This window comes from Athene noctua, chromosome 17 (genome assembly GCF_965140245.1).
Source record: "Athene noctua chromosome 17, bAthNoc1.hap1.1, whole genome shotgun sequence".
NCBI classification, from domain to species: Eukaryota; Metazoa; Chordata; class Aves; order Strigiformes; family Strigidae; genus Athene; species Athene noctua.
In genome coordinates this window covers 1558701-1579354 of record NC_134053.1, presented here as the reverse complement: position 1 = coordinate 1579354, position 20654 = coordinate 1558701, and the positions used below count along the sequence as shown (strand labels likewise).

Here is a 20654-nt window from a genome sequence, read left to right as displayed (position 1 = left end):
CTTTGTAAGCATAACAGGACACTACATTTACTATCTTCTTGAAGTGCGTACGTGCCCTACAAAACCATTTCTAATAGTACTTACCTGCTCCTTTGAAAAACTCAGAGATCTATAAATAAAAAGTGGTAATAGTAGTCATGGTTTTTCACATACTACTCAGTCTCCAGTTCTACATTATTAAAATATTTTTTTCCTTTCCATATTAAATAATAAAAACACTCCAGTGTCACAGTAAAAAAAAAAAAAAAAAAAGGCAAGATAGATATGTGTCAAGTTAAAGGCTCAGTAAAATAAAAACCTGTCAAGCAAATTAACTTCAGCTCTGAGCAGATCCATCTTATAAGCAGACCAGAAAGAAAACTGATGGAAGTTGAAGTAGTCAATAATATATACTGGCTATTAGGTAGCTTCAAACATCAGAAAGTATAAAACTGATTAGGAATGTTACATCAGATTGAAACTAAATATATGCACCACAGGACACTGAACTGAGGTCCCTCTGCTGCTCTCGGCCCAGTCTTGAGAAGAAATTCCAGTTTTCTGTCTGTGACACATGAAACTCAGTGTGCCAAGAACCCTGCAGTAACAGGCAGCTGAGCAGCAAGACAGATCTTCAGATCTAGCAGATCCCAGGAGAAGGAAAAAGGAATTCAAGATCTCTATGTTGAAAAATTCTTCTTAAATTCAATCCCATAGATGAGTTGGAGGCTAAGGAAGCGAGCCTGGTATCTGATGAGAGAACTTCTGCATGCTGTCAGAATACATCTAAGCAACTGTGCATCACAAAAAAGTATTCTCTGACCCATGCAATAAATTTACTGAATCCCTGAAACATGAGATCTGATCATAGTTGTGGTTTCTAAGCAGAGTTGATGTTGTGTGTGTGCTGAAGGCAATGCAGGCAAACCTGTTCGAACCACGGGCCACAGGGCTGGGAGCATCTCTTCACAGATGATAACTATCACAGCCCAGAGCCAAATTAAAGCATATGTTTTAGAAAAAAAAAACACCTAACCTAATTTAAAAAACAAATTAATAACAAGCACGCAACCTCCTTATTAAGTCATTCCATTATTTTAACAACTTTCACTTCTAAGAAGGAAAAAAAATAACAATGAAATGAGATGCACTAGTGCTAACCTAACCCAAGACCAGAGGCAGCCTTCCAGATTAATGAGTCGAGTCCTTTCTCATTACAGACGACCTTATCACACGCTCATTCATAAACTAACAGGATTCTTCTGCAAGCCATCCCGTTTCTTGTTTCAATCACTAGTCACAGGCTGCTTGTGAGCCTCACTTGGTTTTGACTACCAGTCACCATCAGGATTTTTTTCTTTACACCCACCACAATACCTAACTGAACTGGCTCCAAACAGCCATTTAAGCCATGATAAAGCCAGCTACTGCTTATTTGGTCATTTCAGAGCAGAAACAGGGATTTAAAATTCTTCTGAAGAAAAAAGCTGTGGCCATGCTTGTAATTTCAGCTTGTACATTCTACTTAAAAAAAATCATACGAAAGAGTCCATGTTTATGTAGAATCTGTCAAAAACTGGCACCACTGGAAATGTGTGATGCAAAAAAAGACAACAGTAAAGGAAAGACAACAGATGGATTCGGTAAGGGAACTGCACAGTTCAGCCCTGGGCCAAGGGAATGCTCTTTTCTCCTGGCAAGCGCTGGTGAGGCCAGAGAGGCAGCTCAGCTTAGCTCCAGTTTAGGACAGCGTGTGTGGTGGAGAGCAGACTGATCAAAAAGCAGTGGGAAGTTCAGCACTACAACCTGTTTTCTGAGTCACGCTGGTTTAACTAAGGGGTTTTTTTAATGAAACCACACAACAACTCGTAGCCCCTCAATTCAAGTCACACCTGGCTTAGCACCACTTACTTGTTCTCAAATAACAGATGGGGATGGGAGAGGGAGAAGAAACAGCGTTAGACAGTCTGAAGAAACGGAGAGAGCGTTGTCATGTTGTGGAAAAAAAATTGTTATTTTGGTTTTAAATTTGATTTAATGAAGTGTCTGTGGTGGAATTTGAGTAATTAAAAAAAAAAAGATTCAATTACAGGCACAATCAAAATAAGTTTAAGCTGATACCAAAATACAACAGGGGAGAAGCTAGAAAGATAGATCAAATCTGTTTTCAGGAACATGGCAGAGTGATTCAAAACAGGAAGCGTGTGATGAAGACAAGCTTGAACTGTGAGTTTGAAAAGTGAACTCCTGCCTGAGAATAGGAAGCGTAGCAGAAAAGTACATGTAAAATCACCTCATGTAAAAAAAAAAAATTCACACTTCGCCACTGAAACAAAGCGTGCATGGATGGAGTTCAAGGGGCAGGCACTAATTCGGACAGCAGTCTGGCATTCTGCACTTGCTACGCCTATCTGGGGGAACAGGCTGCAGCCCCCAGGTCTCCTGGCACAGCAGCACAGCTCCCAAACACTCCTCTGACGAATCCTCTCTGGTTTAAGTAAAATTAAAAATTAAAAAAAACCCCAAACAATCAAACCCTTCTTTAAGAAAGGATTAAAATAAGGTTTCTTTATATATAGATAAACCAGCAGATTTCTTCACCAAATATCTGACAATGCCTTAATGTCGTGACACAACAAAATAAAAGGCCAGTTTACAAGATTACCCTAACAGTGATTCTGATAACACCACATATTCCTGACGAGTTTAACGAATACAAACACAGCAACACAACTTAATCTCAAGACATGACACCACTGATGTTTAAAAGCACAGATACACTCCCTTGTACGAGATAAGGACCACTGCCTACCTAAGATATGCAAGCTCTATTTATTGTGAAAACAAAATTCTATGAAGATAAAAGTAACTCTGTGGGAGTTAATTTGGGATTTTTATTATTCTAATTTTTTTTAAACAGAAGTCCCATTTTATAAAAGCTGTTATCCCCTCTCCCACATCGTATCTTCTGGCCACTCAAACGTTATCTACATCACACTGTTTGAATTGATTTCAGTGCATACATAAGTAATTATATTGGAAGAACCAGCACAGAACACAACAAAAAACCACATAACTTTGAAAAGACAACAAATATAGACAATTGCTTTAAAAAAAAGAAAAAAAAAAACAAACCGGACAGCTTCAAATATAAGAACTACAAATGGTCAGAAAAGGAGATGCAACAGACTTTCTGAAGACAAGATTTGTTTCCATAACCTCCCAAACCTACCCGCTGCGAAAGACAATGTGCATGTCCCGAACATGTTGCTCACTGAACATTTCCAATAGGAGTCTCACTGGGCACTTCCAACACCCTTTCTTTGGGACTCGGGGATCTTAAGTTTAAGTTTTACTTCCCCCTGTCCCTCAGAATAAGGGGTGTCTCCACAGGCAGCCCCGCTCTCACCTTCACAAGCCCCCGAAACAGCCGCTGTCCCACTCAGTGACACACTGCCGACCTTTCAGCTCCGTGACTAGATTTCTCTAAGCAAGCCTTCCTCCTTTCGAGGCTGAGGAGTTCCAGATTTACTTTTCACCAGGGGGTGCCCGTTGTTCGCAGGCCATCCCCCGACGGCCTGGCCCCTCAGGGCGGGCCGGGCCCCCGGGCTGGCCCGGGGACCGGGTAACCGCCGGGCTACCTGTGTGCTTTAAAACCCAAATTAGAACAAACTGAGGTTCGGTACGAGAACGGGTCCTTCCGAAACAAGCCGACACGGGGAAAAACACTAAAACCGCATCAAACCCGGCAAAACCGACAGGGGCGGGGGGGGCCGCTCCAAGGCGGTGACACCCCCGCAACAGCGCTGGGAAGGTGCGGGCCCGCTGACAGGAGCCCCCTCGCCCCCCGGCAACAGGAACCCGGTGGAGCCCCTTCGCTTCCCGCCCCTCACGGCCGGCACCTGCCCGCGCCCCCCCGGTGCCTGAGAGCGGCGGGGGGGGGGGGGAAGCGCCGCTGCCCGGTCTGAGGAGAGGGGGATGGGCTCATCCCGGGCGCTGGGGGGGCCCCGCCGCGCCGCCGGTTCCTACCCTGGGCGCTGCAGTCGGCGCAGACCTCGCTGCTCCTCAGGCGCTTCGACATGGTGCGCGGCGGCGGCGGGACCGGGCGCTTCCTGCCGCGCTAACGGGTCCCCGCCGCCAGCCCCCGCGCCGAGGCGGCAACGCGCAGGCGCACGGCAGCGCCGCCCGCCCCGCCGCCGGCGCTATTCACCAAGCTGCGTACGCCAGCGTAACGGGCGGGGCGGGGCGGGGCGGGGCGGTGAGGCGGCCCCGAGCCGCCATGTTCGCTCCGGGCAAAAGGGCGGCAGTGAGCCTGGGCGAGGCCCTGGCCATGGCGCGGTCGGCCATGTTTGTCGCTGGCAGGCGCCGGCCTCAGGCTGCGCTCTGCGTCGCAAAAGCGCGGCGTTTCTTGTGGGGGGGCACAGAGACCTCCCGTAAGTGCCCCCGCCGCTGGAGAGCCGGGGGAGCGGGGAGCAGCGCGGCTTCGCGAGCCTGGCGGGAGAGGCTGCTCTGCCCTGAACCGCTATGGCGGCCGAGAGCGGGCGGCCGAAGCCAACACTCTGCCAGAGCGGGGGGGTGCTGAGCGCCTCGTCCGAGCCAGCGCCGCGCCACCGTGTGCCCCCCCGCGCGGAGGGCGGTGGGACAGCCTGCGGGCGGGACACTCCATCTGCCCACCCGCGGGGGGGGCAGTAATTTTCTCCTTCCGTGGGCTCGCCGGTGGCGGCGGGCTGAGGGGAACCGAGGGGCAGCGCCTTTCACACACACACACACACACCCCCCCCGCATCGGCCGCGCTGTGGTTCCTCCCGGCCGCTGCCCTAGAGAGACGGGAAGGAGGGAGGCGGCGGGGTCGGCGCGGGGGGGGTACCCGGGCGTGTGTGGGGCTGGGGGGGCCCGGAGCGGGGGAGCCCCTCGGGAGCGGGGGGTCGAGGGAAGCAGGAGGCCCTCAGGAGTGTGGGGCTGGGTCGGCGGGCTCAGGAGCAGGGACCCCCCCGGAGTGTGGGGGTCAGGGGGAGCGGAGGAGGCCGTCTGCAGTGTGCGGCTGGGCGGGGGGACCCCCGGGAGCAGGGGACCCCTAGGTGTGGGATTTTGCATGGGGCACCCCTGGGAGTGGGGTGAAGGGCTCGTTGGGGGTTTTGGCCCAGTGTTCCCCCCGCCACCATCACCTGGGGCAGGTGCGTGCCAGGAGAGAGGAGAAGATTAAGGGGTCAAGGCTTGAGTAAGTTGGGGTCTCCCAGAGGAAGGGAGGGGGCACGGTGAGGGGAGGCTCCCTGGTTCCCCGCTCCCGCAGGTGTGCGGCATGATGAGTGCCCCTGGCAGGGCCAGCAGCGCCTTCCCCCTGCACGTCCTGGTCTGGAATAATGACTACAGGCGCCTGGACGAGGAGCTGCAGGACAAGGTAACCGGGACACCCGGGGAGAGAGGGGCTGTCGTGGGGCTGGTGACCCCGAAAGAGCTTGTGCCGTGATACAGGGCTTAGTGCCCCTCGCTTGGAGCCTTTGGAGGGAGAAGGAACCCTGATGGTACCGCCGGGTCTGTTTGCTGGGCTTGCGGGATTGCTGCGCTTCTTTCTCCTTACCTGTTTATTTGTGGTTGCGGGGGTGATGTAAGAAGGTGTAGGAATATACTTTTTGTTACGTAAACTGTTAAACGTTGACTTCTGATCCGTAAAGCTGGGCTCAGAGCATTTGAGTGCAGGTTGCAGAATAGCTCTATAGAAAGCCGCAGGAGTCATTGCAACAGATCAGGAAGAACAGATATGATGGACATTAATTTCTTTTCCTGTGCCCGAAAAGCAGTAAATAATTGCTTACCTTAACGGGGAGTCAACATGCAGCAAAGGTGGCTGCTGCTGCCGAAAATTAAACCAGCCTCGAGCTTGCTGAGGACCAGCAGTTCTTACAGCTCCGTTGCTGTCCGAGACCATGGGCAGCGTTTTTATGCTGGAATGTTTTCAGCATCTCTAGTAAAAAAATGGATCATTGTTTCATGCTGTAGAGTAGAAAAATACAAAGCTGTTCCCTCTCTGGGATGGCCAAGCGAGAAATGGCAATGACGTAAGGGAACGGGCTGAGAAGCTGCAGCAGAGCTCGAGCAGCAAACATCCCTCTTGCTGAGATGCTGTGTAAAAGCTCTGACATTTGCTAGCGTGGAGTATAGTTTGCAGAAGCAGAGCATATTAATTACATTATACCTGACACCACAAGTATTGAGCCTAAGATCAGCTGTGCCACCTCCTGACTAGTGACCATCATCTGCAATTCTAACGGTACACCACAATTTACTAATGCTTGCTTAGAGCATGCTTCTGGCCTATTTTTAGGAGAATCTTTGGAATGCAGTTACTTTTTATCTAATTCATGTGATCTTATTCCTTAAGAAAATCTTTAACCCTACTGGCACGTTGCTTTCTGTGTGCTTATTTCTGTTTTAATAACGTTCTCACCTGTGAAAGCTTTGTCCTTAAATAAGGATTGTTCTGCTGGTTGTTAGTGGGAGGCCGCAGTTCACACCTGTGAATTGCTGCTTCCTACCTCAAACACTACAAGGAAACGAGCAACGTGTTAAGATGGAATATGTCTGTCTTTTACTTCCTTTATCTGCTTTTAAATACCTTCTTTTTTTTAAAGTATTCCAAAGATATGTTTCCTCCTGCTTCCTTGGGATAAGCTGCTTGCTGTCGGAGGGTGCGTGAGGGAATCAGAAGACACTTGCCAGCTGCCCTTGGTGTGGCAGATGACGGGTAGACGTGCAGTTACCAGTTAACAGCACTACCGACAACTGGGAGGGACGCCTTAGAGCCCTTTACCTGTCAGTGCGGTAGGCACTGGAGCTGTAGGAAGTGGGGAAGCAAATTAATGACCATTCCACCAGAGAAGTGGAAAGAGAACGCTTTAAAGTGAAGCTTTCCCTAGTCTGCGTGTGATTTTTTTCCAACTTAATGCTGTCAGATAACCATGTTAACTTGCGTAATAACTTTCCTTTCTTCTTCTGCTATTGACTTTCCCCTTTTCCTTTAGTTATAGATGCTCTTCTGTTTCAAATCTCTAAGCTAATAGTGAAAAATATGTAAGGTATGAGTATGTTGTGCTTGCATGTTTTGGATATTTATGCCTGTGTAGTTGTGTTTTTTTCTTTTTTTTTTTTTTTAGTGACTTGTACAAAATGCACTCGCTCTTCATTGTGCTGTGTGTGTCAGTCAAATGGATGCTTTGTAAAATACCATTTGCTTCTATACTTTCAAAAAGTGCTATACAAAATTGGTGTTGTATGCCCTGTTAATTTTTTTTTTTCCTTCCCCCCCGCTATGTTGTAGAATGTTAAACTGTTGGTCTCTCAGGCTGTTGACTGCCCATAGTGCAGTGCACGCAGACTAAAACTCCCGTCTTCTCCTGAAAGAGACCTCTTCTGAAGGGAGACAGAAGGGGAAATAATTACCGAAAAAAAGAAATGAGAAGCATCAACAAGAACTCAGTCACATCTTACAGTGATCCCAGTTCTTACCGTGTCAGTTTTATAGGCCCTCTTCTGCTTCTCTTTTCATTTCAGTGGGGAAGTAAGCCTGCACTGTATGGAGTGCAGCAGGGGGCTCAGCAGCGTCTGAAAGCTGAGCTGGCTGTGCACCACAGACTGATACGTGGGAATACCGAGGGATATTGACTCCTGGATTACTGCTGACAAGCTTTGTTTGTCTATAACTTTTCTCAGTGTGCTCTGATTAGTCGCATTTGCTAGGGCAGCCTCAGCATTACGTCTCTCTCGGATACTCAACAGGATGTTGATCAACGGGATCCACGAGGCCGGACCTTGCTGCACCTTGCTGTTTCCTTGGGTTATATAGAATCTGCCAAAGTCCTCCTGCAGCACAAGGCAGATGTCACTAAGGAGAATGCCCAGGGATGGACAGGTAAAGATAACTTGGAAAACACAAGTCGCGCATTAATACTTTTCAGTTGCAGATGTTGTGTTTTGACAGCTTTTGCATTATGTGTTTTGCTCAGCAAACTGAAACTGAACTTGTTTTTTTTATCTGCTGTTGGATTTTTTTTTCAGTTTTACACGAGGCTGTCAGTACAGGAGATCCAGAGATGGTACAAATGATTCTGCAGCATCGGGACTACCAGCAGACCTCTATGACACTTGGGGGAGTTCCTGAATTACTCCAAAAGATTAATGAGGTAGTTACTTAGTTTAAACCTCTTGCTCCAGACTGCAGTTCTCATTCAAGCTAACTGAAATCAGATGGGCAGTTGTGTTCTTTGTTTCAACTTCCGCTGTGAGAGATGGAGACTTTTTCCTTGACGTTCCTTTGAAATCCTTAGTCACGAACTCCAACATTGGAAGCTGAATCTTGAAGGTGTCACTGCTCCTATAGTAAAATAAGGAAGAGTAGCTTATCAGAAAGCAGCAGTGGTAGGCCAGTGTCTTGTGTTTTTTAGTTTCAATTTCATTTTTTTTAACCTTCATTTATCACGTCTCGAGTTCTGGGTTTTTTTTGTTTTCCTTTATCCAAAATGTTCACAAGAAATGCTGTACTGAATGCTAGATTAAAACTACTCCATGAAGTATTCATAAAGTATTTTCCTTCTTCAGACTCCTGACTTCTATGTGGAAATGAAATGGGAGTTCACTAGCTGGGGTAAGAATCCTGGTCATCGTTACCTCTTCTAAACTATAGACGAAGGGACTTGCTTATGTACAAATGTCACAAAAGATAGACAGAGGAATACCTGCTCCCCAGAATACAGATCCCTGCACCTCTCAAAATATATTTTTGTTGCACACTTACTTTTTGTTTTCTGATGGTTGGGTTTTGTGTTTGTTTTTTAACAGAGAGTTTAGCCATTGTTAGAATTTCTGAAGACTTTCCTTGGGGTTTTGTTTACCTGGCTATCGATGATGTAAGACAGTGGTACATATGTATAGATGCACAGACTCCTTGGGAGGTCCCTGCTTTTTTTTTTTTTTTTTTTTTTAAAGGGATGAATGCTAGGCCTTACAGTTGACTTAATTTTCCAAACAGCTAACTATTAGACTGCTAGGAAATGCCATTTCACATCTTCTAGTCTGAACTAATCACTTCTTCCTTTTCATGGTCATCTTTAAATTAAAGTTGGTGGGTTCTGTCCCTAAGCAGATTGTTCTTAAAGCTTAAAGAAGATCAGTATCTTGCCTCCTCTGGAATAATGATCCCAGCACTGAGCAATCCTGTATCAGGGATGTAGCTTCTGTTGAGTTCAGATTTCCTGTGCGCTTAGTCTCTTGAATATTTTCTATTTACGTTTTTCTCATTTTTCTTTTATAGTCCCCCTGGTTTCTCGAGTTTGTCCAAGTGATGTCTGTCGCATCTGGAAAAGTGGTGCCAAGCTGCGTGTTGATATCACTTTACTGGGCTTTGGAAACATGAGCTGGGAGAGAGGAAGGCGTAGTTTAATTTTCAAGGGAGAAGGTAAACATTTTAGTTCATCTGCACCATTGATCATGAAATACTATGTGCGCCGCAATGAGAAATCCTCCTTTCGCACAGAAAGACCTGTTGAGGCTGAGTACTGATTTTTGTGAAAGTTTTATATGTATATTCCAGGAGTGTCTCGTAGAGATACTGTTTTGTCGTTTAACATAACATCTTAATTTCTTTGAGTAAATCTGCAGTCAAAATTTGGTAATAGGGCTAAAATTTTTCTTCAATCTTTTACATAGTGTCCCCCCTTCTGCTCTCCTGCCCCCCAAATAGAAGATCATTTCGGCTACAGCTCCAGATTTGATCTCAGCTGAGTGCAAAATACAGCGAACAGTGTCCACCCTGATGTGATATACAGTATATTCTCAGTTTTTCAATCTGGAATACTGTTTGTGAGGTTTTTTAGATTGAGATGATGTACCATTTCCAACAGATACTGGAGGCTGGGCAGAACTAATTGAGATCAATCACGATGAGAAGTTTGTTACAACGGAGCGTTTTGAGATTTCCCAACACATGAAGCGCTTGACGTTGGGATCTATGACACCAAAAAGAAAAGATGTGGAAAGACGCCTTACATCTCCAATTATTAATACGTGCCTTGATACAAAAAATATTGCTTTTGAAAGGTAAGATACAAAGTTTCTCTTAACAAATAAACACTTCAAGATTATACTTTCAACAAAGCTTTAAAAATAAACTCAAAAGCTCTGGTATTAAAAACTTCGAGGGCTAGATCTGAAATTGCTTTTAAGCTTCACATACCATTAAATAAAGAAATTTGGCTTGGTCAGTTTGCCACTACTGCTTGGCAAAAAGTTTCCTGCTGAAAGAACTGACTTGCAGAAAACTCCCAGTTGATGGTATTAGTGAGATTGATGTTAATGTCTCATTGCAACTTTGCATTTCACCCAAATCCACATGTATGGTGCTGAAACTCATGGGCGAGAACTTGCATCTTGTAGCTAAGTCACTCAAATCTCACCTTAACACTTTAAATAAAAACAGGTGTGCCTTTCCACAGACATACATTTGTCTTCCTTGTTACTACACGTGTTCATCCAGGTGCCTCTCAGCTTAGTTCAAATGATCCTCCTTCTGAAACTCCTTTTGGGGTGCTCTGTGATGCAGTAAACCACCCCGGGATCACACAGAGCAAGCATTTTCAAAGTGAGATGTATCATTCCACCATCTTTCTCCTGAATATTTAGTACCCTTTCAGAGCTGCCCAGAATTAATCTCTGTGATGTTTGCTGAGCCTTAGTAACTGCAGCATCTACACAGCCAGAAACTAAGACTTCTGAGACAGCAGTATTGCTGCTATCCAGTTTCCCAAAGTGCAGTGACAAGTTACTTTTGAAATTAAACTCTGTGCTAGAAGCTGCCATGCCCAGGCTGTCAGACAAAGTAATTGGGTAAGCTTTGAGGTTGTCCTCCTCTGTGGCTCAGGTACCCCCATCTCAATCTCAGACCTCTGTCTGAGCCTTTGTGCTTTGGCCGTGGAGTGCACGGGAACAGAAACAGCTCCTCATCCCTCCTGTGGTATGTGTGTCTGAGGACAGGCAGACCCGTGCTTTTGTCTGGGGTTAATTATCAAATAACCTACCAAATGTTGTTTAAGATCAGTTTTAGAAGAACGGGCTGGGGATTGTGTAGAAATGCAACTGTACAGACACTTGCGGTGTTTCCTTTTTGTCAGAACCACATCTGGATTCTGGGTGTGGAGGACAGAGAAAGCGGAAGGTGTAAACGGTTACGAAGCAAAGGTAAAGCCCTTTCTACTCTAGTAAGAGACCTCAGAGCTAACTGAAGCGTGATTGTGTTTTGCCTTTATTTCCTGAATATTTCAGGTTTGAAGCTTTCCCTGGAGAGCTTCGCTGTGTTGCCAGCAGAACTGGGCAGGAGTGAGGAACTTCAGGGCTGCCAAGGCTGTGGGAGGGCTGATGCCTCGATGGAGCATCTGCAGGAGCTTTAGGGGAGAGGGAGGATCAAAGCGTTTCAGGAGAAAAGGGGCAAAAGATTCTAACTGCTAGAAGTCCCTTCATCCCCAAAACTGGGGTGTAACTCATTCCTGAATATTGTCGTTCTTTCACTGCTTAGAAGACGAGGAACGCATTGGTGAAGTGCCTTGAGCACTCTCTAGTAACAGTAGTGCAAGGAAAGAACAGCCTCCTGCTGCCACGAGTTGCATCAGGAATTCAAATAATATAAGACTGCTGGGAAATTAAAGACCCTGACCATGCTCATGAGTCATACAGTTGCTTACATTTGTTCCCTGTGACGCTGGTTTTGTCTGTCATTTCACTGCAGTGAAATATTTTTGAAGGTGACTTTACAGCCTCACTATGTTAGGAATTTAACTTAAGAATCGCAAGAATTAACTTCCTTGATTCAGAAGTCTGTGTTTACTCCAGGTTTTGGAATTTGTGCGATAAATTGCGTTTTGTAATTTCATTTAACAGAAGAATAAATACTATTTATTTTTTTAATTTATATTTATTTTATTTATAGTTTCTACATCTATATGAAGGCTTTTTCTGGTAAGACTGCAAGACTGTTCAGTTGGACAAGGAGTTCGTTAGTGTCCCTGCAAAATTAAACTATTACTAAATTTCACCTGGAAGATCTTTACAAGTTTAGAAATAGCATTATCTGACTTTCCTTCCCCATTCTCTGTTAAAATCTCTGCCCCGGTGGGAATTCTTTCCAGCAAGCTTGGAAATGCCTGTCTCGTTTTGAGGTTGGTTTACTTAGTTACAAGAGCGCATTTAAATCTGCTTTCCAGGAACTTCCTCGAAGGCTGACTTCTGTTGCCATCAAAATGGATGATCAAACTCCTTTTCCATTCTTTCAGCACAGGATTAATGCTGTCTGGAGATGCTGTGGGGTGTGATTTGCAGGGTTTCTTCCTTCATCAGCTTGCCCAGCAGGTGGCATGTAGTTTCAGCCTCGGTGTAGGCCTGTCAAGAATGTATTATGTTGGATTTCCGTTATAGCAGAGCGTATCAAAAACCCCAAGTGCAGCATTCCCCGTTGATCACCAGCACGTTAAAGATCAAGGCCTTTCTCAATGAGGGGCAGATCCATGCAGCTTTATTCTGTCGTTAGATTTGTGTACATGGTGTTTTACTAGAGGGAATTCTCTCTTTTAACCTGTGATGCTTTTTGGCTTTTGTCCTTATGCTTTTTTTTTTTTTTTTTTTTTTTTAAAGGTATACATTGCAAACAATGTGAACGTGGTCACAAAAATCCGAACAGAACATTTAACAGAAGAGGAGAAGAAAAGATATAAAGGTAATTTTCCTATAGAGTAACTGGAAATAAGTAGAACTTTTTGGCTCTCTGATGCCTTCTCTGTGTGACTGCAGAAGAACTGGGCAGACAGACAAGGGAAATAATTTTCTTGCTGACTTTGCCCTGCCCTTGTGTGTCTGAGGTAGCTCATTACTTGGCCCCTAACCTACAAATGAACCTGTATTTATCCTAGCTGTATTTAGAGGAGAGAAGAGCCCTTCAGAACTGTTGAAAGTTGTAAAAGGCTGCACTTTTCCATGCTTTGTCCTGCTCTGGAATGTATTCATGCCTTATCATCATGGCCAAAGCGAAGTGGAGATTCACATAGGCTCTGTTTCCTTGGACCTTTTGTTTTGTTTTGGTCCACTGATTTCTTCTAGTATTTAAACTAGAGTAAAGGGTGAGCAGCCTTTAACTTTGTATGGAAACACTGCCCTTCATTGGCCTACCTTGGGGCCCAGGGGGAGAGGCACTGTGGATAACAGAGCTATCTGCTAAAGACAGAAACCACTGCGAATCTTTGCCTCTTTTCTGTGTATCGTACCCGTTTTATGCTGTCAGCTTTAGGTGCTGGGCTGGCCTGGCAAAGCTTACAGGAACATTAACAGCTTGCTTCGCTTTGGGTGAGAAACCTTGTTTGTTAGCCTAGTGTGTATGTAAATTTTATTGCTAATTAATAGTAATAGATTTTTGGGGTTTTCCCTCCTGTTTTCTGAAGCTGACAGGAACCCCCTGGAATCATTTCTGGGTACAGTGGAACACGAGTATGGTGCTCAGGTGAGTGTCTTTGACCTTGAAACAGGTCACTGCAGCACGGAGATCTCTGCCAGTAGGAATTCTGGGTGGGTGGAAACGCCTCTTGTTTCCTTAGTTTGGCAGCAATTTTCATTATGAGGTTTAAATTTTCCCTGGAGGGTGTTTTTGTTGGTTTTAGGCCCTCAAAGGTTCTGTGTGAATAGCACGTGCCTCCTTCTGAACTCTCTTACGAACAAGACGTAGAATCTGTTAGCAGAGCAAGAGCTGGCGTGTGAGCAGAGCAGTAGCTGGGAGCAAGCACAGATCTTAGTGACAGCCCACCAGTAATTTGGGAAAACGTGTCCACAGACCTGCAGGAGCCTCAGGTGGGGGACACTGCTGGCACGGAGATCATCGGAGAAAGGTGGGGGGGTGGAGTGACACGATAGCACACTGCCCGTGGTCACCTCGGAGGAAAGCCCCGTGTCCTCTGCTGGTCTGAAACGCGTTCATAGTGATTTCTGTATGGCTTTAGAAACTCCCATGCATCTCTACACACTTAAGTACAGTAGATAATAGATTTGCCAACTGCTGGCTCTGTCTCAGGGTGGTGGTGTAGATCTTACACGGATCTAGAGAGTTTTGTTTCAAATACCTCATCAAAGCTTTGCCTTTAGTAAAGTATTTGGAGCCTAGAAATACTGTAGCTTGTGTGTGCATCTCCGGTTTCTGGCTTTAAAGTGTTAAAGTAGATTTTTCCTGCCTCTAAAATGCTTGGAAATTTTTAACCTCGGGAGAAAGCAGCCTAAATGTGCATGCTTGTATTTATGGCTGTGTGTCACTGGTGGTCTAAAACAGAACGAGTTACTTCACAGTTGGTAAAGTAACTAAGTTAAGTTAAAAGTTTCTTGTAGTAGCCACTATTTGTTCTGTACTTTTGGTGTTGGTTGTTTTGTTTTTTTTTCCCTCTTTCCTTATAGAGTACAACCAAGACAACAGAGTATGCTGCAAGTAACAATCCTACTGCTATTACTCTAGAGGAATACTTTGACCCAGAATTTGATTTGAAAGGTAGAGACATAGGAAGACCAAAAGAAGTCACCATTCGAACGCAGAAGTGAGAAATAACTTTTTAACTATTTCTAGTTTGTCTCTTCCCAGTCATCTAACCTCTGGAAACCATTTTTACAAATATCCAATGTGGTTTTTCCTGTGTTTTCAAATTTAGTCGAGAGAGAGATCTTGAAGTATTCAGCTGTAGTCTAACTCTTCTTCCACTAAGTCAAAGAAAACATTTGGCCTAGTGTTCTAACTTGTTAGTCCTGTGCTTTGCCGTTGGTCTGAGCAGGAATGTGGTTTGGTTTCCCAGAGCAATAACTATTCTGACGCTTTGAAATATATGAAGCAGGTGACAGTGCTGCCTATTTTGCTTTGCGTCTGTTCCCAAACTGTAAACTTAGAATGTTTTTATGCAACTTTCTCTTTTCAGATTTAAAGCAACCTTGTGGATGAGTGAAGAGTTTCCCTTGTCTCTTATGGAACAAGTCACTCCAATCATCGATCTGATGGCCAGAACTAGCGCTCATTTTGCCAGACTTAGGGATTTCATTACTCTGGAATTTCCACCAGGGTTTCCTGTCAAAATTGGTAATATTTAGCAATTATTATTGTAGCAACTTCTTCATTTCCTTTCTTTCTATTGGTTTTGCAGCATATATTTCCAAAAATCCTGCTAGTTTTTTACTAGTAGTCACACTAATATCTAGAACTGAGAACCCAGATGTACAATGTCTTGTGCATTGGGGTCATTGAATCCAAATTCTGAGTGACCAGTGCAGAAATATCATTTTAAAGACTGCATCATTTTAGTAAGAATGAGCTGTTGCTACCTCTTTCCTCTTAGCTTCAATGCCTTAGATTTGGCAAATCTTATTATAAGAGATGTAGGGGGAGAGTGAGAATGACTAAGGGCAACTTCCTGGTGAATTGAGTTACTCTATACTTTGTCATTACGGGATGCTGCTTGTGGAATATGTTCAATAAGCATATAAGGGCTTGGTGTGGCTGTAGGTGTGCAAGTGAATGAGAGGTCTCTTTTTGACAGAAATCTTGTACTCTTTCTTACAGAAATTCCCCTATTTCATGTGCTGAATGCCCGAATTACATTTGAAAATGTCAATGGCTGCAGGACAGCTGACAAAACATCACCACAGACAGTTGGAGGTGCACAGTGTGATTCAGGTAAGGAGTGGAAAGATGCAGTGATCGCATCTTCTTACATTTCTGTCAGTGGGATGCACGGGAGAGATGGGTTAAGTGCAGAGAATGAAACCTCCACGGGTGAGGGGCAGCTGCAGTGCGTCACAGCTGACCTGGAGCGTGCCACACTGACCATCCGGGCCCGTTCTGCCCCTTCCATGCCTGCCAGACTGACTGAAGTGAGCTGCAGCAAGCTTTCCCAAGTATTTTGAGGTCTAAATTCCGGTGCAAGCTATTGCTGTGGGAAGTGGAATACTAAACTGCTGTAAGCCACAGCGACGTCTGCGTGCTCCGTCAGAAAAGAGTGGGTTCTGTTCGAGCAGGATGCTCATGACTGCATGTATCCAGTGATACCCTGTCCTATGAGCTGTTGCAGACCCATTCTGCAGCCTCAGAAGAGCCGCTGCAGTATTTATCTTTTGCAACTTTTTTTTTCCCCCCCGACGGGTTTTGTTAGAGTTCAGCCACCTTAGCGCTCTGCTCACGCTGGTTTTACCTGTGTCACTCGCCAGAGTCCTGTGAGAGCTCTGTGCTCTGCCTTACTGCTGTGCTTGTTTGCCACAGAAGTCTTTCAAAGCCCTTTGATATATTTAGCCAGGTGGTTTAACTGAATTTTGGGGGTTAACTTACCCATGCATAAACGTTCATCAGAATTTTTTAAGTCACAACTCGTAAAAATACACCGCGCCACGCTTGTGATTGTGTTTGGCTTCTGTAGGTGCTAATTTCGAGGTTGACCAGTCGGTGTTTGAGATCCCCAAATCTTACCACGTCCAAGATGACGGTAGGAACGTACACGTGCAGGATGAAGATAACGAGATCATGCAGTTTGCCATTCAGCAGAGTCTGTTGGAATCTGGTGGAAATAAAGTGAGTGTGCTGTAAGGTGTGTGGTGCGGGTCGGAGGGTTTTGACAAGACTGTGCAGTGATGGCTGCATCTCTGGATTAAACAGCGTGGGATTTGTTTTTCTAAGAACCTGAGAAGAGAAAAATACAGCAATGTGTTTCAAAGGAGAAATAAGAGTGATTTAAGAGTTACCTTTCAGCAGATCTGTTAACTGCTGTGGAATTGTCTTTCCCCATTTCTAGGAAGTGGGGCTGCATTCCAACGGCGCCGTTGCATATTCACAGGACTTCAACATACAGTATCAGAGGTAACTCATTTCTTTCACACCAAGCCATGCAGTGAGAGAGCAAAAATACTTCCAACAGCAGCATAAAGCAATTTTGTGATTTATTTTTTTTTTTTTTTGTGTGTGTGTAGGCAGCAGATGCATAGAACTTGAGTTCTCTTTTCTTGTGCTGCTTCTTACTTTCACTTTTCCGAGAAGGACGGACTCTAACCTGGGCCTCCCTGGCTTATGTAGTAGCTCTTTAGCTCTGCTGTGGGCCTGGCCTGTGCACATAACAGATTCTTTACCCAACAAATAAACACAGTCCTCCTGTTCTTAAAACTGTGAATTTGGTCCCTCTGGGTTGAATGTTTATTTATTAGATATTGCACACTTCAGGGTAGCTCTTCTTTCTTTCCAAAATCATTATGTAATCCTTAACAACTTAGCAACGTATATTTAATGGACCCTTGAGAATCTGCCCTGGTATCTGTGGGGTTTTTCTGCAGTTAAGTACAAAGAAATCTTTGTGCACACGGAGAACTGCATCCTCTTGGTTCCTTTGTACATGGAAAATCACATCACCTTTAAACTAGGTGAGAATGCTTTTAGAAGTGCATGGAAAATGTAACTGTTAGTACGTATGAAAGGTTCTGAAAGATTCCTTCAAAGAGCAGGTTTTATGTTGGGAATTTTACAGATGTTAGAACAACTGTTTTCTTATCATGAAAACTGCTTTCTGCCCTCTGGGGAGAGATTTTTCAGGTTTGCAGTTAGAAAACAGTTGCTAGGAAGGATCATTGCAGGAAATGTGAAATAGCCTCTGTCTCTTCTTATTTCTTGAAGTTCTTTTTCTCCTTCAGGGCACTGCAGGAGAGCTATCTAACAAGCTCAGGTAACTCCCACTGCAGCACCCCTAGTGAACCTTCCAGTTTTGAAAAAGACTTGCAGCTTGCCATGGAGCTGTCTGTCCGGGAGCAGGAGGAACGGGAGAAGCAACGTCGTGAAGAGGAAGATGCAGAGCTTCAGCAAGTTTTACAGCTTTCTCTCGTGGAAAAATAAAACCTTAAGCCATCTCCTGAAATAAGGGTGACCAAATCTGCCTAGAACTGAAGGCTTTCAGAGCTATCAGTCTGAAGACCACTCCTGGATTGCTTAAGTAAACATTTCACCTGCCTTCTAAGTTGGCATCATCAGCTACAAAAAGTTTTCTTGATTTCTTTTTGTTTGAGGGAGTTTCAGATCATGGGACTCTGCGTTTGGCTCCCCAACCGTGCAGTCTTAGCTTTGAAGGGAAAGCTTTTATCAAAACGTATTTATTGAAGAGCAGATGGAAATTTTGCTTAGCATCAGGAGGTAGGATTGCAGCGAAGCTTGAAAATCTGATTTATGGGGAGTTCAGGAGGGAAACTTCATTACTTACCAAAGAATATTCATCTGCTTAGTCATTTCTGAATAATTCAAAGCCATTGTCTGTTTCTTCCAGGTGTTACATGGAAGAACATCTACACGCATATCCACACATAGGGTAGTTCTTCATGCTGACAGAGGTTTTCTCTTCGTTTTGTTTATATGTGATTATCTTTTCTCTAGTTACTGAGATTTTATCATGTGCTCCTGCTTAAGAGGGATAATTTTATACTTGAACAGCTAATCCAAGCTCAAGATTAAACTCGTGCTTTCTGAAAAAGGACAAAACAAGTAGCCAGTAAAATTTTAGATCCTAAAATGGGACCATCTGTCTCATAAAGTAGCAGTTTCTGCAGTGATTCAAAACCAGCTAGTTCCTGTAGTCAGAGGGCAGCAAGAAAATTAGGGATAGATACAGGTGCTTCTTTGAGATCACTGGGTGTGTGTGCATGAGTGCGTGCCTGGGTGTGGGTGCTAAATTCAAACAGGAGAAGAAATCAGGTGAAATTTTAACGTATGCTTATTGGAAGATAAGTTTTAATTCTGTCATCTGAAAGGGAAACGCATGTTGCTTTTTAAAATTCAAATGCTCATCCCTCATGTGAATACGTATATTTTTTTATCTGAGTGTTTTTATTGATTTTAAAACAAGCCAATATGACTACACTCATAAAAATGGTATTGTAACAATTCGCAAGTATGTTTTAACCAGCTTTCCTCAGGTCTTTTCGTCATACAGTATATTTGTAGCTATTTTATCTGCACTTCTGCCAGTGTTTACAGTACTTCCACTGTGACTCTCAAGTGCACTCCACAAGTACACGATGTACATCCACGGGAAGGCCTTAGGGTAGTTAAATGTGAGCAATATTCCTCTGTCCTGGCTGGCAGAAGTGTGACGAACCTATGGTACAAACGGTCTGATCTTGCTCCCTAATCCTGCATTTGTCCTTGGGTGAAACAGGGCGGTTCTGGGTGACCAACTATTAACCAGTATAAAATCCACTATAAACCGGACTTGATTGTAACCAGTGAGGTGGTTGGTAACTTGGAACCCTATTTCAAACCAATAATCCATTGTTTTACATAGCAAGTGATTAAAATTCCTTCAGCGTACACTAGAACTGGTATATCTGCATCGTTTCTGTTTAATGATACAGCTTGCATCCCGAAATAGCTTACTTGATGTTTGCAGGAATGTTGGCTTTCTTGCACAGTGGCAGCGGTCTGTGTTGGAATTGCATCTTTCTTTGAAAAGGGGATTACTGTGACTTTCACAGTTGAAAAAAAGGGAATAAGCCTCGCATTGAGCTCTTGACAAGGTTGTGAGGTGGGAGATGAAACTGTGGGGTTTTTTTCCTCCAGTGGAAATAAAGAGTGCTGTTGCCTTTATAAACCTGTCTGTCTGACATTGCTTTTGTTCTGTTAAGCATTCCAAAGGTTACCGGGGGGGCAAATTATCTTTTTTTCAAGCTGACTTGTTCCCTTTTTTATATTGTAAACTAAAGAATATTGGGCAGTTTCAGTTCAAGTTTTGTTACGCTCCTGCTTCTTGTCTAGGACTGTAAAAAAATTGGGGTGTGGTTTGGTTTTTTTTTATTGCTTTCTGTGACATTTGCATCATTCTGTCTAACCTTGCGGGCTCTGCTTCCCTGAAGCAGGTGCTGCTTTTCTTAAACCCTAGCTTACGTCTTACACGGGATGTGTCAAAATCATCCTCTGTGTGCTGGAAGAAAAACCAAAGATACTGCACAGTGTCACAGTACACCCGTGAGTATTTTTTTTTTTTTAACACGGTAGTTGGAGTCTTTTTAAATAATTATCTGCCGCCTTGTTGCATTTTTGTACAATAGTGATGTTATATCAATGAAACCATCACAGATAGTTCTGGTTTAGCCTGAAACGGACACCTAATCCCTGGAAACATTTTTCTGATGTTTTCAGCCAACTTTTGGGTCTCCCCATTTTGAAAGCAGGGATCAGTTCACCACAGCCCGTTGAGGGGCAGCGTGGGGGTCGGACTTCAGTGCTCTTCAGCACTTCCTGCACGGAGCTTTTTGTGAGGGACAGAGATCAGCAGAGGGTCGCACGCTGTGTTTAATATTAATTCTGAGACTGCTGGATGAAAGCTGAGTCTGGCTTCTCTTTCCAAGGAAGCTTGAGGCTTACGTAGAAAAAGAGAAGCTCAGAGTTACAAATACCTGCAGTTTGTTCTAAATCTCTAACTAGCTTTGAGAGTTCTTTAAACTGATGCTATTTCTGGAGTGTTAGTGATGCTGATCCTGAAAGGGAGACCCAGGGTGCACTTTTTTGTGCTTTTGGACTGTTTCAGTGTGCAATTAATTCATGATGTGCTTAATCTGGAAATCCTTATTAAGCTTCTTTTGGCTGCCTTCTGATTCAA

General features: G+C 44.4%; 2 protein-coding genes across 10 annotated transcripts in view; one reads left to right on the top strand and one right to left on the bottom strand.

Moving 5' to 3' along the window:
* GIT2 (GIT ArfGAP 2) overlaps positions 1-4166 on the bottom strand; it is a 31389-nt gene extending 27223 nt beyond the window's left edge. For all 7 annotated transcript variants that reach the window (XM_074921591.1, XM_074921586.1, XM_074921588.1 and 4 more), the window contains exon 1: positions 4009-4166. In XM_074921591.1, coding sequence (XP_074777692.1) covers positions 4009-4060 — 52 coding nt within the window. In that variant the 5' untranslated portion in view covers positions 4061-4166. The remainder of the gene's footprint in view (positions 1-4008) is intronic.
* A 738-nt stretch (positions 4167-4904) lies between these two features.
* On the top strand, positions 4905-19637 carry ANKRD13A (ankyrin repeat domain 13A). Of its 3 annotated transcripts, XM_074921092.1 has the most exons (16): positions 5288-5377; positions 6999-7052; positions 7753-7885; positions 8032-8156; positions 8572-8617; positions 9284-9427; positions 9873-10068; positions 11139-11205; positions 12652-12733; positions 13452-13510; positions 14449-14585; positions 14958-15115; positions 15596-15709; positions 16446-16597; positions 16818-16882; positions 17704-19637. In XM_074921092.1, the coding sequence occupies exons 4-16, from the start codon at positions 8067-8069 to the stop codon at positions 17900-17902; spliced, it is 1509 nt and encodes a 502-aa protein (XP_074777193.1). In that variant the 5' UTR covers positions 5288-5377; positions 6999-7052; positions 7753-7885; positions 8032-8066; the 3' UTR covers positions 17903-19637. The 3 variants fall into 3 exon arrangements, with proteins under 3 accessions (XP_074777191.1, XP_074777192.1, XP_074777193.1); XM_074921090.1 differs by lacking the exon at positions 6999-7052 and having other exon boundaries at positions 4905-5377; XM_074921091.1 differs by lacking the exon at positions 6999-7052 and having other exon boundaries at positions 4905-5377; positions 13452-13535; positions 14468-14585.
* The last annotated feature ends 1017 nt before the right edge of the window (positions 19638-20654 follow it).